This window comes from Cottoperca gobio, chromosome 24 (assembly GCF_900634415.1).
Source record: "Cottoperca gobio chromosome 24, fCotGob3.1, whole genome shotgun sequence".
Taxonomy (NCBI): Eukaryota; Metazoa; Chordata; class Actinopteri; order Perciformes; family Bovichtidae; genus Cottoperca; species Cottoperca gobio.
In genome coordinates, this window is record NC_041378.1 from 7,060,219 (window position 1) to 7,081,086 (window position 20,868).

Here is a 20,868-nt window from a genome sequence, read left to right on the forward strand (position 1 = left end):
TTACTGGGGATAATAGCAGTGCTCCTTCAAGAAAGCGTGGACTCAGCAGCTCTATCACTGGACGCTCTTGTTTGTGTGTTTCAGCTTTGTATTCCACTCCTGCTCCTCGCCCTGTCTATACCCTAAAGAAAAAGATTGCATGATTATGTCCCATGATAATGTGCTGCATTCCAGCACTTCCTCTAAAACACTTTACATTCCCTCCCCACCCGACTGCAATTACACCCAATACCACAGAGCAACTGTCTGACCATGTATATAAAAAAAACAAGTCCCAGTCAGCGTCACAGACTCCCTAAATACAGCAGCTGTTGTTTAGACGCAGCAGTTTTATAGCAGCCCACAGCACCACTCTGCGTAATTAACTGAGATCCATACACAAACCAGCGTGATGACATCTTCTACCGACAGATGAATGTTACAGCGCAATGAACTGATCTCAGATAATACCTTAATCTGAAATATGGACAACCTCAAGTACAGCCAGTATAAAAACAGTACAATATCCTTATAGCCGGAGGTTAAGTTGGGTCAACGCCAGCTGAAAGCAACGCTCCACCTCCTGGAGTTCAAATCACATCCTGCCTGAAGCCTCCTGCCTCTGAAACCATTAAAAGTATTCCTTGTTTCTTTTACTGGAAGAGCTTCTGACTTTGCTGCTCCAGGTCCTGTCCAACACACACACACACACACACACACACACACACACACACACACACACACACACACACACACACACACACACACACACACACACACACACACACACACAATCTGGTGCATACATGCTGGTCAGGATTCAAAATATAAAAATAGTGCATTTAATTTTGTCCAATTTAATCTAAAACGAACATTTATTATGGTCCCTACAGATTCAACCGCACCGGTATTACACAACCCAAACTTTACTTTATGAAAACATGTTTCCATTGAGATTGAAATTAGTTAATTCTTGACCTTTTGTTAGAAAGCCACAAGGTTTATTTGTAGCTCTGGAGCCTCTGCAGATGAAGTGTTTCCATTTCTCAAGGTGTTTTTTAATGATCTGAGCAGCTTTTAAGACTTCTCGTACATGTGGTTTAAAAGTTGAGATTGAAAGTGAGTCTTTGACCTTGGAAATGGCACAAGAATTCCTTCTTTTAAATAACAAGAAGAAGGAAAATCTAGACGACTACAATCGTACGGCAACTGAGCAAACTTCATGTGCTGAGGAAGATCGTTTGACGCGATCTAAAGAGCAGCTACTAGTGGACCAATGTCTCCATGCTTAAATATCCAAAATAATGCATTAGATTCCCTTACATATTCATATGCATATTATAAATAATTGAGGTGAACATACAGTAGTTGTTGGTGGTGAAAGCTGTGTTTAGGATTCTGTCGTTTTGATACAGTTATACGAGTGCCTGGTCTGCAGCCAGACCACCGCCTGGAAATATTTAGTCACCACTGACCACCACGCCCCCTTAACATTGAAGTGTGTGTGCATGCATGTGTGTGTGCTTGTCATCATTTCACAGGCTGACTTCTGCTAAAAGGGATGTAACCAGAATAATAATCGGAGTTATCTTGTATTGCTGAAGTTTTTCTATTCTGAGCATCGAAGAATCACAACCCAACACAGTGTTTGAAGAGAAGAGACATATCTAGTAGTGAATCATCTCGCCCTCTCTCACAGATAATTGGCGACCTATCCTCATGTTCCTCTCTGTTGGCCTAAATCCTAACTGTGCAATGTGATGAGTAAGCCGTTAACGTGTTTTATGGGTTGCTACATGCTGACTGAAGCACAAGGAGTACAATTACAAAAAGATCTTAAGCTTCTTTTTTCCGCCTCAAGTGATTGTGTCGAGTTCAGTGCTTTCCTGATGACTCGCTGTGACTAGTCCATTCTCGACAAATCAACAAAGAACTTTACATCTTTCTCATAAGAAATGTTTAGTGGGTGCTGATACAACTCGACCGTTCCTTGTCTCACTGAGCAGTGATTAGTGGCTCAAATCGTTCTATAGCATTTGTGTCTTGATACTCTGGAAAAGGATCGTTTTCATCAAGTATAGGAGCCATAACTTCCACATGCAGCACATGGATATGATGATTATATGATTTAGCTTCGCTTGTATATATTTCTAAAAGGGAAGTATATTGTAGATCTGAGCTATTTCAAGGTTTTCCTGGCTGGGTTCAAAGAGTGCGTGCAGACATGTCAGCTGTAATGACAAAGTCTGTGTGTGCAGACGTGCATGCTCTGCACAAATTTGTGTCCATCAAAAAAAAGCATTTATGTATCTTGTGGTCTTGTGTCCACGGTGCGGAGGGACATTAAGAGTGTGTATTAGGAGTGTGTGTCGTCAGAAATCGATGGTGGCACATCTGGTTGTGTTTAGACCCGGTCTGTGGCGGCAGACTGGAGGCGAGGAGGAGAGCTGTGCTCTTCAATTTAGGACGTTTCCCACAGAGCACCTCGGGCTAACAAATCATGAGTCTGTCTGTCTGTGTGTGCGTGTGTTTTTATCCTCACTATATTGACTTGGGATGCACTGTTGTGTTTGTGGGGGTAGCTTGAATTGTTCCCTGTGGCTTGAATAGGAATGTATATTTACCTACAGCAAGGAACATAAGGTGTGTGTGTGTGTGTGTGTGTGTGTGTGTGTGTGTGTGTGTGTGTGTGTGTGTGTGTGTGTGTGTGTGTGTGTGTGTGTGTGTGTGTGTGTGTGTGTGTGTGTGTGTGTGTGTGTGTGTGTTGCTGCTTCCTGATGGATTTCCGCATCCTGCGACCCCCAAGTGTTTATGGACACAAATAGATTTCAATTAGACTGTCACGTTATGCAGCAGAAAGTGGTTCATGGCCAGGCCTCCGCGAGAGCACGATGAGAGGGAGAGATGAATAGAAAAGAGGAGGAATGCGAGAAAATGTGCAGAATATCCCTAAAAGATCAATGAAGAGATGACAGGGATCAGGAGAAAGAGTGAACGATATAGAGATTGAGAGCAAAGTTTCTGAGAGCAGCAGAGAGAGGTTAATTTTCTAGCTTTGATAAGTCAGCGCTGTCTCTGACGTCTTTGATGTTCAGAGAGGCGTGCAATGTAAGGGAAAAGTCTCAATTATAGAGGCGGCGATGAAGTACGAGGGGATATATATATAATCTGAGCACTCAGGGCCGTTGGGATCAACAGAGACTTAAAGGCCAGGACGCAGGCTAATCATAAGTTACAGGGTTGACTTTCAATTAGTAGCGAACGGAGGAGAGAGGATGCCTTGTCTGAGCGCTCGGAGTGCGTAAACACAAAGTAACCGGGCCAGTCATCAAAACTGCACCGGGCCGCTGCACATGCAAAGCATTGTTCAGTACCAGTGGTTCTGTATGTTTCATGCCATTTATTACAAAGCAAATATACTTTGTATTACAACTTATCATTTAGCAAACTGTGCTGCTGTGTTTGGAAACGTAAATTGTTCTCAGTCTCCAGGCAGCCATTGTGTTCAAAACATTTTCTTATGATGTGAAGATTTATTTGCAGACTTTTGCTTTGGTTGTGTAATCCAACTTTGTGAACGTCAAGTCTGCATTAAGTTTTGGCAAATGAGCTTTATTGTTATGAATAAGTCTGTAACTAAACTGTGTTAATAATGTAGAATGATAATAATGTTAAGTTTTTAGCCTGCATGATCAGCAATAATAATAACGATGATGATAAAGTTTGTTCATATAGCACTTGTGCAGAAAAAACATTTGATCGTTTCATACATTCATGTACTACATACACGCATGCGAATAAATTATCCAGATTAAATAGCTATATATTTTTTATAAAAGTCTTAAAATATAAAAAAAGATTTTAAAAGAGGATACTGATTATTACAAATCTGAGCTCGTCAGGCAGTTTGTCCGAGAGTCGAGATGTGCTAACCGTAAAAGCTCACGATAAAGTAAACAAAGTTCATGATTTGTTGTTAAAGAGCAAAAACTTGCAAACATACTTCATGGGGCCTTTTCATTAGTGGTGTGCTGTAATTACGCTGAGTCGAAAAACCACCAAAATCTACCCAAAATGTTTTCAGAAATGCACAACACACAAGTGAACACACACATTTACATCAACATGACTTCACCTTTTCTTCTCTTGACTATTTTCCCGTTATTTCCTGTCACTTCAATGCATCAACTTATTTGTCCTTGTTGTGTTTTACAGAGTGAAGAATTCCACATTTATACTCAGTACTGCACCAACTACCCACGGTAAGACAGCAAGTGTGTGTGTGTGTGTGTGTGTGTGTGTGTGTTTAATGTCTGCTTATCAACCGTCTACTGTACAAAATCCATCTTTTTGCAGTCACCCGATCTTGATCTCGCCTGCGCACATCGTCTTCCCAGCGTCTCGCATAGCTCCATTGTGTACGTCGATCAATGCATTACCTTTATCCCCTCCCTGACGAACTGACAGACATAACCTCGGCAGGAGTCAAAGTGTCTACCTTCAGTTGTGCCTCAGGGTGTCTCTCTACCTCCCTCCCTCCTTCGTGCCCTTTTTTCCCCCCTTCCATTCTTTTATTCGCTGCCTATTGACAGAGTTATAGCTCACACACTGACAGATGGGGTATTCCAGTTGTCACCTTATCATACCGAACGCTGTAAATGTTTTAGTAAGCTTTGTGCGAGTGTGGTCCTATGGGAAGAGTTCTTTTGTGTATATTGTGTTTGAAACGTGAGGCTATTCTTCATGCCAAGATGCTCTGCACCTATCGAACACACCTTCTCCTCTGGCTACCTTTTTTTCTGAAGAAGAAGAAACTATTTACAAGCTAATGATTACTAATTGAATGCTGATTGTGTGTGTATGTATGTGCGTTGCGTATGACAGTTTGTGTGTGAAGGGCCTATTGTCAGCTGTTAGGGATAGACCCTCTCCACATCCACACCACAGCTGGTGACCCCAACCAAGGTCACACACGCCAGATGCACACACACACACACACACACACACACACACACACACACACACACACACACACACACACAGGGTTTGCAGATGTATCATGGTCATACTGCACTCTAAGGTCGGGTTTCCTCCAGAACAATGTGAGGCCTGTGTGGAGCTTCACTGGAATTTAGAAATGCAGACACACACACACACACACACACACACACACACACGCACACACGCACGTACAAACACACACACGCACGTACAAACACATACACACACACACACACACACACACACACACACACACGCACGCACGTACAAACACATACACAGGAAGAACGTTTTTTGGCAATTAACAACTGTTTTTCTCAGTTTTTTAGCACGTTTTAGACACACACACACACACACACACACACACACACACACACACACAAACACACACAGCCTTCATTCGTTTGTGAAAAAGACTCTTTCTTCCCCACACAGTAAAGCAGCCCCAGTAACCAGTAAATGCAGGTCTCACAAAGCTTACAGTGCTGCTGTGTTACATACTTCCCAAGATGCATCAAAACAAAATCAATAAATGCTCCCTGTGAAAACAATCAAAGTGTCGAATGCAATTTGAGATTGAGATCTGAGGCTGAATTATGTAGACAGTCCATTCTTGTATTGTCTGTCAGGACATACATTACAACTTCAACATATCATCACTGTCAAATTACGGTTTACTACACATCCCTGATATCTTATTCGCTGTGTTTTGCCTCCACAGGTCGGTGGCTGTGCTAACAGAGTGCATGAGGAACAAGGCGTTGGCCAAGTTTTTCCGCGAGCGCCAGGAATCTCTGAGGCACTCCTTGCCCCTGGGCTCCTACCTGCTCAAGCCAGTGCAGAGGATCCTCAAGTACCATCTACTGCTGCACGTACGTCTGTCTGCCTCGCTCCAAAACACGCTTACACGCAAACAATTACTTTTTACCCACAGAAATGCAAGCACAGGCACACACAAGTCCGGGACACACTAATGTGTTTTGTTATACCAATACAGATTTCATTTCTGAATCTGCTCCAATGACAATCTCCACTGGAGAAGCTAAATGTTTTTGACATATGGTGCTCAGTATGCATGTGCACGCATGAGTGTGTGTTTATGTGCAGAAACACTGGTATGCATCCCTGTGCATATGCATATAGTATGTGCATGTGCTGACTCCCAGTGTTGCGTTTGTCGCCCGTGCAGGAGATAGCCAACCACATGGAGAAGGACACGGAGACGTACGAGGTTGTGCAGGAAGCCATAGACACCATGCAGAGAGTGGCCTGGCACATCAACGACATGAAGAGGAAACACGAGCACGCCGTTCGGTTGCAGGTACGACAACGAAAACACGAAATGAGAAAGATGCAAGATTGTGAATTTTGTCAATTTGTCAAACAGGTGTTGTCCCACTTGCTCAAAAGTCTCTCCTGAATCCATTAAATGTTGAGCGCGTGACCTCCTACATGATGTATTCTGCACATTTCCGACGTCTTTCATTATTCCTATAACGAAAACAGGCGCGGTAGTTTCGAGCCCTCTCAAGGAGCCAATTCTTTTATTGTTCTGCAGAACAGTAATGTGAAGTCTAGCTTTGAACCGGCCAGGGCTCTGATCCTCCCCACGTCTTACGCAAGTCGCTGCGTTTTCCACTGGGCTAATGATGGCCTTGCATAAGGAGGGCACATAAAAGGGAAGCTTGTTTCTTTTATCAGCTGGGAGCCACAAGGGTCAAATGGATGCAGGAATGTTTGTGGAAGCGTTGGGAAAAGGATTGGCCCTATAGAAGTCTTTGTTGTTTTGTCCTCTTCATTATCTTTTTGCTTACACGTATGCATTTTTAATAAAACTTTTCCTCAACCATCTGTTCTAGTCAGTGTCGCCCTCCGCCCAGTGGCACACGACACAGATCTTTTTAGAAAAACTAGATCAGTTCAGTGCTTTTATTTTTATGTGTAAGAAGTCAAATGTTTATTTTTCTGCAACATGCTTTTTAAAATTATTATTATTATTTGGCTCCCCTCACTCTCTGTATTTCTGTGCATTCTGCAGGAAATCCAGAGCCTGCTGACCAACTGGAAAGGCCCCGATCTTATCGGCTACGGAGAGTTGGTCCTCGAAGGAACGTTTCGTCTGCAGCGAGCCAAAAACGAGAGAACTCTCTTCCTGTTTGACAAGCTTCTGCTCATCACCAAGAAACGAGAAGAAACCTACACGTACAAGGCTCACATACTGGTCAGTCGTGCTACTCGAAGCGTGACATGCAACAATATACAGACGTTTCTGCTCGGGAACAGCATTTTTAACACCACTTGCTTCCTACCTTTGTTTTTTGCAGTGCTGTAACCTGATGCTGGTGGAAATTATTCCTAAAGAACCGCTGAGTTTCAGTGTTTTCCACTACAAGAATCCCAAACTTCAGCACACGGTCCAGGTACAGCAACGTTGCATAATGGAGCACACATCATAACAAAAGTCAAAGTGAATGTAATTACATGTTGCGTTTTGAACTGTGCAGCCACCAGCAGCGTTGAGCAAGAGTGCTATTATAAAGTGTGAAGATTATTTGCAGGTGTCCAGGCTCACCTCACTGAGTTGCTCAGACATGTTGAATGTTTGAAGAGGCTAATGGCGGCCATTGTTGTTCCCTAACCACTGTTTCTGACAAGCTCTAAAAAAAAAAATCCAAAAGATAATCTGTGACGTTAGGAAAACAATGTCTCAAATGTTTAAGGGTTTATCCCAACCCTCCAGCTGCCTTTTTTAAGCTACATGTCTGATATAATCTTCTTTCTGATGTTTCCCGCTCTGTCCTCAGGCCAAATCACAGCAAGACAAACGCATGTGGATCTTACACCTCAAGAGACTTATACTTGAAAACCATCCGGCCAAAATCCCTGCCAAGGTAAGAGCAGCTCGTCTCCTGACAGCTCTCTCTCTGTTCACTGATGGCGTAAACAAAGATTTTGAGTGGGATGTATGAGAAATGTCATTCCCACTTGTTTTTTCCTTCATCTCCATCTTTCTTTCCCCCTGCTTTTTCTCCTCACTTTCCTTTTTTGTTTTTTATGTGCTCTGATTTCTTCCTCTCGTTTATTTTTATTCAACCACAATCCCTTTTCTGTCTCTTCATCTGCCTTTGGTCATGTGCAAGTGGAAACTGAGGATTCCTCTCCGAGGGTGAAGGTCATTGAGAAAGTTCACTGCGATTTCATAAAGGGGCTGCTTGTTAAGTTTCCAATTTGAGCATAATTGTTGAAAGAGGACTGTAATGTGGCGCCACCTAGTGTCAAAGTTTATGTTCATCCACAATCTAACCTGTTGAACTCACAATCTTTTTTTATTTTTTCAAATTCTAGGCTAAGCAAGCAATTTTGGAGATGGATGCAATGCGTAAGTGCCAATTTATATATATATATATATATATATATAATCCAACCAAAGTTACAATGTATATAAATGTTATGATCTTAGCCATATTTAATGCATTTAACATCTTTTTTTTTGTAATTTCTCCAGATCATCCCGGGTTTCACTATAGCCCCGATGGAGACAAGAAGGATTCCCCTCAGACCAAGGAGGGTCCAACCCCTCGTAGAGGACGCAGGAAAGGTAAGAAATAAAATAAATGTACTGTATTCTTTTGAAAAACACAGTTTTTGCAAGGCTGCACTTCAATAATTAATCAAGAATTTGTTTGACAATCCAGAACCTCTATCCAAATTGTTGAAAAATGCCAAGCAGAATGCTGCGAACACCGACGGCGAAAAGGTGAGTGATAGCCAGAGATAGTGAAAACAGTTTAAGGTTGAAAAGCTCATACTCATACGGAAGTTGTTTAACTAAAAAAAAAAAAAACATTCTCCTTTCCAGCGGATAAGTCTGGGTGCCACCCTGCTCTCGCCAATGTCCCAGCTGGCTTTGGGCACCATCGGTCGCAGCCGCAGCCTCATCAACCAATCACAGGAGTCCCTGGACCCCGGCGACCACTATGACCACAGTGACAGAGAAGAGGAGCCACATCAGCAAGATGCTGATGATGAAGATGACAGTGGCCTGGTGAGTTTAAAGATGCCCAATCATTCATCATTACATATTCACCTGTACGATTCCACTCTCATCTCTAGTCCTTTAAACACGTTGTTAATGCTGGGAACTCTGAATTCAGGGAGGCGGAAAGCGACTTCGAGTGCCTGGCAAAAGCAGCAGGAAGAGGTTGAACCCTCAGGCATCTGTCGACAGTATAGAACAGTGGAAATCCTTCAACATGAACTCTTCAGACCTACAGGTATTAATCACCAATACACAATAATAGTTCTATCACAATGTTTTTAGACAAGTTTTAAACGTCAATTTCTGCTTTCCTTTCCCGCAGAAAGCCAGAGAATCCCTAGTGAGGGAAGGAAGTCACCACCCGCCGCTTCTCAGGACACCTCACGTGATGGAGGAGCCTCCAGACACCCCTGTCCCCTCTGTTATAGTCACAGAAAGTGATCATTCTGTGAGGAACATCTGGGCAGACCACCGCGCTCGCAGGGCCATGTTCCCCACCCGCCAGCGAACCATGCAGCCTGATGACGAGGACGAGGACATCTACCAGATGTTTGTCCCGACGGAGCCGAGCGGACCAGAACCAGAGGTGCGCTCGGAGAGGTCGGAGGCCACCTCGTCGCCCAAGACGGCTCGACCCCGCAGCTGGCACGTGGAACAGGTGCCCAGTGTGCAGGTTGACCCTCCACCCGATGGAGGCAGGGTGCTGCGGAGGGCGAGCAGCGCAGGGGAGAAGTCTACAGAGGCTCCACAGAGTCCTGATGGCGACCAGGCCGGCAACAGCAACTTGGAAGTGATCCACACTGAATCCTCCAGCAATGACATATCTGGATCATCGTCAGCAGAGCAGCTGACGATAGACGATATTGAAAATGTGTATGACAACATCAGCTACGAGGACCTGAAGAGAATGGGCCTCGTCAGAAGAGACCCCGAGGAAAGCCAGTTACGAAAAGAAACTTCCACAGATGCACAGGGTTCCCCGAGCCATGCAGCAGGGGTACTAAATGCTCCGGAGACTCCTGTGGTCACAGAGCCTTTGATTGAACCAGACACTTCCTCGGATAGCAACCGGTCCTCCACGCAGGAGGGGAGGCCGTTTGGGACATGTGAGCTCAAGATAGTGGAGGAGAACATCTATGACACCATCTGTTTCAGGGAGCCCCCATCGACGGAGCTTAAAGGGATGAATGAAGGCAACAAACTAAAAACGGAGACGGACAGTCTGCAGGCCTGGGAGCAAGATCTGACTGAAAGCCTTGGAGGGTTTTTGTCCGAGGAGAGCCTACACTTTGGAGAGGATGACGCTTCCCACCCTGTCCCATGTTGCTCTGAGCCGGATTATTCCTCCTCGTCTGCCTCTGAGACTTTCTCTCAGCGCTCGCCGAAAGGGGATAAGATGTCAGAGCAAGTCGATGAGATCTGGAACGATCTGGAAAACTACATCAAGATCAATGAGAAGAAAGCTGACAGACTCCCCGCTGCCTTCCCTGTTAGTGCCAGCGAGTCGCCTAAGAAGGCGTCCTCAGTCAAGAGCAGCCCCACAAAGAGCCCCCTTGTAATTAGTCCTCCAGCCAGCAATCCAACCAGTAGTCCCCCAACACATCAGCCTAAAGCCCCACCTGTCACCTCCATGCAGTCATTCACCATCCCAGTCATCAACTTCCCTGACCTTCACAGTGAAGGCCCCACTGCAGAAGAAAACCTCAGCCCTGCTCCAACGTCACGCCCCCTTCCTGTCCCCCCAGAGCCCCTCCCAGGCACAGTGAAGAGCATACGGAACAGACTGGCTCGCCTCAGCAGCGGCAGCTTCCGCCTTGAAGATGACGACCTGGTGGAGCTTCCTCCACGAAATACTCCTCAGAGGGATATTCCCCTCAAAGACCTTCATAGCTTGTTTCCAGGGGAGCTGGCGGGTCTGGACTCACCGCTGGCCTCCTCCTCTCTCCTGCTGGGGGAGTCTGTGGACTTGGACCAGATGGAGAAATCAAAGAACCGAGTGTTCCTGATGGCACGGCAGTACAGCCAGAAGATCAAGAAAGCCAACCAGCTGCTGCGCATGAGGAGCATGGACCCTGGAGACGCTTGTAGTCGGACCAGAGCTGAGAAGAAGCAGAAAGACCTGGCAGCCATCTTGGAAGAAAAGAAACAAGGGGGCACTGCTATAGGTAATAGTTTTTTAGTTCTTTATTTGTGCATATGATAAAATATGGAACTTATTGGGATCATTCTTTTATAAGGTCATACAAACCTTTACATCTAATCTTAACTATTAGTGGAGATACTCATACGCCATTCTGTTTAGGCTTGTGCACATTTGATATTTACATCCTCTCTGTGTTCCCTCTTCAGGTGCACGGATAGCAGAGTACTCGCAGCTCTATGACCAGATAATGTTTAAGGATCCTCCCGGTCCAGCTGGCCCACATCACTCCCATCCAGGGCTGCCGTCTTCTCCGTCCATGCCTGAGACCTCCCTGGAGGAGGACTGGCTTCTCTCCACTTACAGCAATGGAGAGCTGGTCAGCTTCGTCTCCTCGTCCATCGAGTTGGACGGCGCTCGAGCGTCCTCTACCCCGCTGCGCAGACTTACCTCCGCCTGCTCCATCCCTTCTCTCAAGACCTCTCCTCCCTCTCCAACCAGCCCGCCGTCCCAGAGATGGAGCTCCTGCATGTCGCCGCCGAGCGAAAAGGAGGAGCATGTGTACAGTTCCATTAAGAGACATCCTTCCTTTAACGCTCTGTCCTCGCCCTCCTCAAAGTCTTCCCCGTCCAGTCACTGTCAGTCACTCGGCTCTCTGGGCAGCCAGCAGCAGGAGGTGCAGCAGTCTGGACTCAAATGTAACGGACCCACAGACAGACTCCATGGCCCCAGTCTGGGTCGCGCTGGTCGGCAGAGTAGTCTCCCAGAGCGCTCTACCCACGGACAGTCGGACCTGACTTTACACGATGGTCAACAGGTGGTCGTCCTGAACCGGGCTTCTGCGCTGAGCATACTCTCCGCCACCCAGAACTACATGGCTAATTTTAAGGACGATGGGGAAGACGATGATGACTATGTAGAGATCCGCTCGGAGGACGAGAGCGAACAGGAGCAGGACAGGTTGACGCAGCGAAACGGCAGCTCCGCGGTCCTCTCCAATCAGAGCCGAGGTCTCGTACACTCCCAGAGTCTGCCGTGCACACCGGTGCGCTCCTGCGACCCGCTGAGATCTCTGGACCGCGAGCATCTGGAGAAGTACCTGTGGAGCGAGCCGCAGCAGAGCCAACCCAAAATCGTCCAATCTCTGAGGGAGAAGTTTCAGTGTCTGAGCTCCAGTAGCTTTGCCTGAGTCTTTATAACACGTACAAGCCAAATATATATAAACATACAGCATATAGCAACAAAAGGGACACTGCTGCTTTGCCTTGAATGCCCTCTATGGTTCAACATCATAGTCCACAAACATAGCACATCTCTCAACATAGATCAGAAGCAATTTCTTTGATTGCAGCAATAGTTGAAACTCTCTGTCACAGGGCTTCAATGTAAAATACATGATAGGTTACTATTACTAGTCAAAAGCCTGCATGTGAGAGCTGCCTTAGCACTTCCAAACAGTCTCCTTGTGTATGTTTCAAACAGATCTGGTGGTGAAACGTCAGCGGTCAAAGCAAAAATGTTCTCAGTTGTTTGTAAAAGGCATTCAGTGTGACTGAAATGGGTTTTAATATTCAGAGGAATTCTCTTGTATTGCTTTACGCGTGAGCCTTGTAGAGATAATTGGAGTCATATTAATTGGTTCTGCTGGAGGACTTAGTGCCAGTAAACTGTTGTACAGTTACAGTAGTAGTTCAGGATACCTGTTACCGATTGTAAGAAATAAAGTCTTGTCTGTGCCCAACGTCTCAAACAGTAGTACAAGCATCAAAAATCTGATGACTCGCCACGTCAGGAGTACCTCTTGAAGCTCTTTTAATTTGCCGTTAAGGTTATTTTAACTGCGTTTTCAGCACTAGTTGATCTTAACCTGCGTAGGAGCTGTGAACCACAGCGGTGGCTAGTGTTTCTAATTGTGCTTACACTATCAAACAGTTCTGAACGAGCAACCTTTTCAAATTTGCAATCTTCAGACGTGCTACTCAGGCTATATTGTCACTTTTAACAGCTTTGTTTTAGCAATAATTGTAACAAAAAGGATGCAACTGTAAAGAAACCATGTTGACTAAGATCCAATAGGTTAAGTATAACTAGACTTAGACTTGCAAGTCTATTTGAAGTTATTGTGTTTCACTCTACCTGCCACCTTTGTCATCAATAGGTTAATAACACGCTTTAAAATCGAGAGAAGATGCCGATATTTTAGATAATCTAAGAAACCATAGGGCTTCATATTTATTTTGAATCTGTGAGTAAATCAGAGATGTTTCTGCGTGTCACGGTGTGGGGGGGGGGCATCCATCATGTAAAGTGAAATGTGCATCTCAGCAAGTCTTATTTTAAACTTTTGTTTTTAAGAGGGACCACAAAGGAGAACATTAGTTAGTTAAAAGACTGCAGTACTGTATTATTTGGTGTATTTGTTTTCCTCTCAAATGGATAGTCTGTTTACTTTGTTTACGTTTTGGGACACTCCCGACTGTCACGCTACTGATATTGCATCCACAGTCACAGAAAGAAGTTCACAGTCAGATAGTTGTCGGATCACTTTTGATAAGGTTCACACAACACAATTGTTTTCTCTCCTCGTGAAGCAGACCCAGTATTTACCACACGCTGTCTTAATAAAAATCACTAAAGTTGTCCTATTTATTTGAAAGCATCCCTGTTGTTTTGGTCACTATTACTTCAAGCCACGGACGAGTTGTAAAATATAGTATTTATTAAAAGTTTTATTCAGATTTAGGGGGCGCAGACAAAATTTGAATCAAATACTGTGAATATTTTCAGAAGTAGGTTTCCTATCACGCACTGCTTAACACAAGTTCCTAATCAAAATAACACGTGAAAAGTTGAAAAGCACAATATCATGGCCTACTGTTCATATCAGGAAATATGCATCAAAAGCAAGTTAGGAATATGAAGTATGTTTTTTTTTTTATTGTACATTTTTGTCCTGTTTCACTGGTGGGGATTGTCTTCATTGACTCTTTTTTGCACTTTTCTGTCTTTTTTTACATTTTATTTGTAAACACTTTGTAAAGATGTACATTTTAGGAAAGTTATTCTTGTATGCCATAGGTATGCTTTATAATGCTTTAATGTTTAAGTTAAGTGTACTGTATTTTTTTTAACTGCCTAGTTGTCATTGCTCAACAAAACAATGTATTGGAGGAAATAAATTCAAATTAAACTCTTCTCTGTGTTTTTGTGGTTATCATTGAATAAATATGAATATGGCACAGAAAAGCAGCCGTTTATAATTCACAGGTTATGTGTATCACTAGGAAGTATTCATTGCTTATCCTTTCAAGGAGACATCCATTACAAGCACCGCAGCCTGAAAATATGACGGTCAACATTTCTCTAAGAATATGCTCAGTGGGGATTCAAAGTAATTATTTTCCGACTTCTCTCTCTATATATATATATATATATATATATATATATATACTGTATCATGCAGAATATAATGCATATATCATCACACTTCTTTGAGGATTAAACATAATGATTGGTGATCAATTGGTTATTACATTTTGGTAGCTAGGCCTACAGTAGATAAAGTAATTAAGAAAGTAATTAAGAAATTATGTCCAAAAAAGACTAAATCAGATCTGCCCTCAATGATAATGAGTTTTTTTAATTTAGGGTAAAACACATCTATTTTATTTTATTTAAAGAATCTCTTAAATTTGTTTTTCAAAGCCAAATTAATAGCCAAAGAGATTTACTGAGAACACCTGATGGTTGAAAGATACACTTTGTTAATGCTCTCTGGTGGGCTAACAGTTTCATGGTGTCAGAATTTCTAAATTACCACAAACATAATTTTTTTTACATTTCTTTACTGCAATTTCTTGTTACTTATACTGGTAAGTAAGAAGCTGATTTATCAGGTGATTAATAAAACATACACACCAAAAATAAGACTATTATATGAAAGTACAAAGAGGGGAAAGAACGAAGAAGAGAAAATTGTAAGAAAAGGAAAAAGAACACATCTATATTTATCAGAAAATGAATAAAACACACATCCAATTCCTCCAAAAAGAAACAATATTACCTCAAAAACAAGAAGACAGAAAATGAAGAGGAATAATTAGATACAATTAAATTAAATTGCAAGTAAAGAAAATAAGCATGTATATATTGAAAAAAAGTAAAAAACATACTCTATATTTGACGTTTCACAGGAGGTGCACATGAACCAGGATCAACAGCAGAGGTCGCCATCATAAACTAGATATCATCACAGGCATGCTGGGAAATGTAGTTTATAAGAAATAACGTTACAAAGCCTTCTTTACTAATTTGATATAGAACTGGTTGAGGTGAAACTTCATTACAAACACACATTTGAGATCCTTTACATAATTCAAAAGCCATTGTACTCTAATTTGACTTTTTTTTTTACTTTTCATTCTCGAAGCTTCTGCTTATTGCCGGTTTACCCATAGTGCACTGCGCCGCTTCCTTTCTTCTTGGTTGTGTGGTAGTCCAAAATGTCTCTTTTAGATGGTCCGTTAAATGTGCTCGGCCAGAGGACAACTGGCGAATCTGTTCGTACTCAAAATGGTGAGTTATGGTGCTCTGTTACTTGGTGTTTCAAATATGCTTCATGTATTTGTTGTGTGTCACGAATGGTCGATGAGAGAACGGATTTAATTTACTGCGTGCACCACACGTGTGGCTAATGCTACTGCTAGCTAACTTTAATGTTAACTTTAAGCCTCTGCATCGTCTATAGGAAAATTCTGCAAAGATCAGAAAAGTCATGCTATTTTTTTTGCACTACATGCAATTTACACCAACAACATCTTACTCCCTTTTCAGTACCTTCCACTCACATCACCATGAATGGATGGCTATGCTATTGGGATAGAAAAACACTGTCATGGTCTGAAGGTGTGGCTAGCTAACTGTAAACCCCACTAAATAAAATGACAGGATATTTCAGAGAAAGAGGTATTAGTTAAGACGTAAATATTTAACTATGCACCAGCTCTCTTGAGAGTGTTAAGGAAGTTTTATTAAGGGCTTTCTTCTTGTCTTTGCAGTCATGGCCGCATCATCCATCGCCAACATCGTCAAGAGCTCCCTGGGACCCGTCGGGCTCGACAAGATGTTGGTCGACGAGATTGGGGTCTGTGTCACATTCAACAATATTAATATATTGATCAGTTTGTTAACTCAATGGCCTGAGTTGCTAATTTGTCTCATATTATTGTATGACAGGACGTGACTATCACCAACGATGGAGCAACCATCCTGAAGCTGCTGGAAGTGGAGCACCCAGCTGCCAAGGTCCTGTGTGAACTGGCTGACCTGCAGGACAAGGAGGTCGGAGACGGGACCACGTCTGTGGTGAGTCCGGTCATCAGCTGCCCCCAATATGGTGTCAAAGTTTAGGAGTAGAGTGTTGAAAGTGAACATGTACTTGTTTGATAACAGGATAAACAAAACAAATTGCCATGGTGTGATTTTTAACATTTGACGTGTGATTGGGTGGACCTCAGACTCTTTAGGTGGGTCGGAAAAACATTTTGTTAAGTTGAATGCATCAATTAGTGCACATTGAGAGCAAAATTCAGAGGTTGGATATATGAAGATCTTTGTGCTCTCGTAAACAATTTTTGGTTAATAATAATTTCTGTAAACAAATTAATCATAACATAGGGCTCCATCTCCAGTCTGTTGTTAATTGTCCTGTTATAGTGCCTACATCTGCCTTTCAATACGGATGTATGGCTATGCTAACGGGAGAGAGAAACTGTCCATCGTTGTCTGAAGGGGTTGAGCAGCCACATTTCTGCCACCCCTAATAAAATGATGGCACAATATGAAACTTGTACCATATTTATTGAATGTGTAACAAAGTATTCTCAGAACAAATATGAAGCCAGTGGGAGCTTTTATTTATGTATATCATGTGACATTCCTTTAGGTAATTCTTGCTGCAGAATTGCTCAAAAGTGCAGATGAGCTGGTGAAGCAGAGGATTCACCCCACGTCAGTCATCAGTGGATATCGTCTGGCTTGCAAGTACGATGCTTACATTGAGAACTAGTCTTTACTCTCTTCAGAAGTGTTTCTAAATGGACTCCCGTCATCGCCGGGTGATTCATGTCTGTTATGATTTTTTGACATGAAAACTTGCCTTTCATCTTCCAGGGAAGCAGTTCGCTACATTAATGAGAATCTCACTATCGGAACAGAGGACTTGGGCAGAGAGTGCTTAATCAATGCAGCCAAGACCTCCATGTCCTCCAAAATCATTGGAACGTATCCTTTTTGCATTCTGTGCTTGAAATGTTTTGTTTGAATCCAACCCACACGGGCTTTCGAAAGCCTGGAGTTTGCAGGCAGTGAGTAATTGTTTGTGTGAATAATGCCTTTATCTGCCTTAACCCGGAACCCTCAGTGACGCAGATTTCTTTGCTAACATGGTGGTGGATGCTGCTATTGCTGTGAAGTTTGTGGACACCAAGGGGGTGGCCAAATATCCCATCAACTCTATCAATGTGCTGAAAGCCCATGGCCGCAGCCAGAAAGAGAGCTTCCTGGTTAATGGCTACGCAGTGAACTGCACAGTTGGATCACAAAGTATGTTTGTTGCTTGAAATTCCCAAAATGAAAAATGCAAGAATTTACTTAACGGCATTGTGTAATGCCTCATACATTACCATTGCATCTGATTAAACTCTCATTTAAATTGGCTGCTATGTCCCACCTGATGGCGTAAGCAGTGATGCACGTGGGAGACAGTATACTGGCTTTGAAAGGAATTTAGACGCAGTAGTTCATAAACTGCATCACAACCTTTTAGCCAACGTAATAACAGTAAAATCTGTGTTTTTTTTATTTTGTCCTTAGTGTCAAATTGTAATGGTTCTCCCCTGTTTAACATGCTGCTTTGTGTTTTCCCAAAGGCATGCAAAAGCGTATCCTCAACGCCAAGATTGCTTGCCTGGACTTCAGTCTGCAGAAGACCAAGATGAAGATGGGAGTCCAAGTCCTTATAAACGACCCAGAGAAACTTGACCAGATCAGACAAAGGTACATTTTCTTATTCTCCTTACACTGTCACAAATAAATCCTTAAGAATCATCTCATTAAAATGAGCTGTGATGCTGAATCAATAGTATACACGTGGGGGAAACTATAAGCAGCCGCTTCTCTCTGATCTGCTGTATCAGTATTGTGGGCTGGACAGTTTAGTATTTTTATAATGTATTGTTTCTAAATATAACTCAAAAAATTGAATCAATATTTGATTTCCTTGCTCCAGGGAATCTGATATCACCAAGGAGAGGATCCAAAAGATTTTGGCAGCAGGCGCCAACGTTATCCTGACAACCGGTGGCATTGATGACATGTGTCTTAAGTACTTTGTGGATGTTGGAGCCATGGCAGTGAGGAGGGTTCTCAAGAAGGACCTCAAACGCATTGCCAAGGCAACAGGAGGTAGGGTGCAAGTACACTGACGTTTGTGCTTTAGTGTTCCCGGTCTTATCATCGGAGTACACGTTTTAATATATTCAGTGGGTTTAAACTAATGAATATCATGTTGACGTCTTTGTTCTCTCGTGAACAATTTTTGGTTAATAATATTGTCCTCTAAACAATTTAATCTTAAACACATTGGTTGTATAGAATAGGTATACTAATCCAGTCGCAGCACGCCGTGAACATGTGGCTCAAGCTCCAGTCTGTTGTTAATTGTCCTGTTATAGTGCCTACATCTGCCTTTCAATACGGATGTATGGCTATGCTAACGGGAGAGAGAAACTGTCCATCGTTGTCTGAAGGGGTTGAGCAGCCACATTTCTGTCACCCCTAATAAAATGATGGCACAATATGAAACTTGTACCATATTTATTGAATGTGTAACAAAGTATTCTCAGAACAAATATGAAGCCAGTGGGAGCTTTTATTTATGTATATCATGTGACATTCCTTTAACTAATTCTTGCTGCAGACTTGCTCAAGTGCTGGTGAGCTGGTTAAACTAATGAATATCATGTTGACGTTTGTTGTATTTGTCCGCTCTCAGCCACCGTCTGCCCTTCTCTGACCAATCTGGAGGGAGAGGAGACGTTTGAGGCCACAATGCTCGGCCAGGCTGAAGAGGTTGTGCAAGAACGCATCTGTGACGATGAGCTCATCCTTATCAAGAAGTAAGAACTGCAACTATATATAGCAATGTTCTGTATTTCATACTAACTATAAAGTCCTAACACAATGCTGATTCAATGCTGATAGTTGTGTCAGTACAAAGGTAGGATCAAAACATTTCAATGCATTCAATATCATCGATAGTGCGGGCGGGAGTTGTGATTAACTTGGACATTGAAAAGGATTTGTATCATCTGTAGAGGGCGGAAGTCCCTCATGTGTAAATGGTGTATATATATGCATTTATACCACTCGAAGCGCTTTACAACCTATATCGGCGTCAGTAGCACACACATTCTCACACACCATGTTTACTGCAGGGGATCAAACCACTACCTCCTGAGTCACAGCCGACACATGTTAACTGTATTGCTTCTGTTTTCTTTGAATCCCTTCAGTACCAAAGCACGCACATCTGCATCCATCATTTTGCGTGGGGCCAACGACTTCATGTGTGACGAGATGGAGCGCTCGCTGCATGACGCTCTCTGTGTGGTCAAGAGGGTGCTGGAGTCCAAGTCTGTAGTGCCAGGAGGTGGCGCTGTGGAGGCAGCTCTGTCCATCTACCTTGAGAATTATGCTACCAGCATGGTGAGCCATATCCTCTGAACGTTTGTTTCATTAAACATGCAGCGGGAGGTATCTGGGGTTTGGTTCGTCTTTTTTAAAGAGCTGATTTATATATTATAATGCTTGTTGCAACTGAGGTTTCACAATGCTGACATGTTACTCATCCTCTTATGTTTCTTCAGGGTTCCCGAGAGCAGCTGGCTATCGCCGAGTTTGCTCGGTCTCTCCTCGTCATCCCCAAGACGCTGGCTGTAAACGCAGCACAGGACTCCACGGATCTGGTGGCCAAGCTGCGGGCCTTCCACAATGAGGCTCAGGTTAATCCTGAACGCAAGAATCTCAAGTGGTGAGTCTTTCCTTACGGCATGATGATACACTTAGTCCTTTGAACTGTTAAGGCTGAGTTGATACTCTCTTATTTTTATAGTTCTATTTTCTCAGCTGCTAGGTGAAATTATGTTATGTCGAACATTCAGTATTTGACCACTTCTTCTGTCTTGTAGGATCGGTCTGGATCTGGTCAACGGCAAGCCAAGAGATAACCGTCAGGCTGGCGTGTACGAGCCCACCATGGTTAAGACCAAGAGCCTCAAGTTCGCCACCGAGGCGGCGATCACCATCCTCCGTATCGACGACCTCATCAAACTGTTCCCGGAGCCGAAGGAGGGCGGGCAATCTTACCAGGACGCAGTGCAGTCTGGATCTCTGGGTTAAAAGGCTGCGATTGGTCCTGATAGTTTCGTCATCTGTATTTATACTTAAGGAGCTCTTCATGGCTGTTGCTCTAGTATAGGCCGTGCACTTTGCCTGTTTACTGTTCTCCCACTCCCTCGAGGCTCTCGCTTCCAGAGGAACTGTAAGTGATGATTTTTTTTTTTGACACTTAATAAAGCTCCAATGTTCATGTACATGACTTGATTTGTTAATTCAGATTGGCTCGCTGTAGTTGTGCAAGCTTTGATAA

At 43.2% G+C, this 20,868-nt stretch overlaps 2 protein-coding genes and 1 non-coding gene across 8 annotated transcripts in view; all 3 read left to right on the forward strand.

The window, feature by feature from the left end:
• Positions 1-14,354, forward strand: part of LOC115003514 (pleckstrin homology domain-containing family G member 1) — a 54,465-nt gene extending 40,111 nt beyond the window's left edge. For all 6 annotated transcript variants that reach the window (XM_029425334.1, XM_029425331.1, XM_029425332.1 and 3 more), the window contains 13 exons: positions 4,195-4,241; positions 5,702-5,852; positions 6,170-6,301; positions 7,019-7,201; positions 7,305-7,400; positions 7,785-7,871; positions 8,326-8,359; positions 8,486-8,578; positions 8,676-8,737; positions 8,840-9,025; positions 9,135-9,254; positions 9,342-11,184; positions 11,369-14,354. In XM_029425334.1, the coding sequence (XP_029281194.1) occupies positions 4,195-4,241; positions 5,702-5,852; positions 6,170-6,301; positions 7,019-7,201; positions 7,305-7,400; positions 7,785-7,871; positions 8,326-8,359; positions 8,486-8,578; positions 8,676-8,737; positions 8,840-9,025; positions 9,135-9,254; positions 9,342-11,184; positions 11,369-12,348 (4,014 nt within the window). In that variant the 3' untranslated portion in view covers positions 12,349-14,354. The remainder of the gene's footprint in view (positions 1-4,194; positions 4,242-5,701; positions 5,853-6,169; positions 6,302-7,018; positions 7,202-7,304; positions 7,401-7,784; positions 7,872-8,325; positions 8,360-8,485; positions 8,579-8,675; positions 8,738-8,839; positions 9,026-9,134; positions 9,255-9,341; positions 11,185-11,368) is intronic.
• Positions 14,355-15,589: 1,235 nt separating this feature from the next.
• tcp1 (t-complex 1) lies at positions 15,590-20,812 on the forward strand. Its single transcript, XM_029425626.1, has 12 exons — positions 15,590-15,734; positions 16,217-16,302; positions 16,395-16,523; positions 17,104-17,201; positions 17,331-17,441; positions 17,581-17,762; positions 18,089-18,215; positions 18,448-18,623; positions 19,213-19,336; positions 19,733-19,925; positions 20,087-20,250; positions 20,408-20,812. Exons 1-12 carry the CDS (start codon positions 15,662-15,664, stop codon positions 20,616-20,618), a joined length of 1,674 nt encoding a protein of 557 aa, XP_029281486.1. The 5' UTR covers positions 15,590-15,661; the 3' UTR covers positions 20,619-20,812.
• LOC115004240 (small nucleolar RNA SNORA29) lies at positions 15,980-16,117 on the forward strand. Its single transcript, XR_003831802.1, has one exon. It is a non-coding gene; the product is annotated as a small nucleolar RNA SNORA29 (small nucleolar RNA).
• Positions 20,813-20,868: the final 56 nt, after the last annotated feature.

What these genes read in the sequence shown, in the direction of transcription:
- tcp1 (XM_029425626.1), top strand. Translation starts at nt 15,662, where the DNA reads ATGTCTCTTTTAGATGGTCCGTTAAATGTGCTCGGCCAGAGGACAACT. An exon ending in CTGCACAGTTGGATCACAAA is followed by an intron (nt 17,763 to 18,088) that starts GTATGTTTGTTG and finishes GTTTTCCCAAAG; the next exon opens with GCATGCAAAAGCGTATCCTC. An exon ending in AGAATTATGCTACCAGCATG is followed by an intron (nt 19,926 to 20,086) that starts GTGAGCCATATC and finishes ATGTTTCTTCAG; the next exon opens with GGTTCCCGAGAGCAGCTGGC.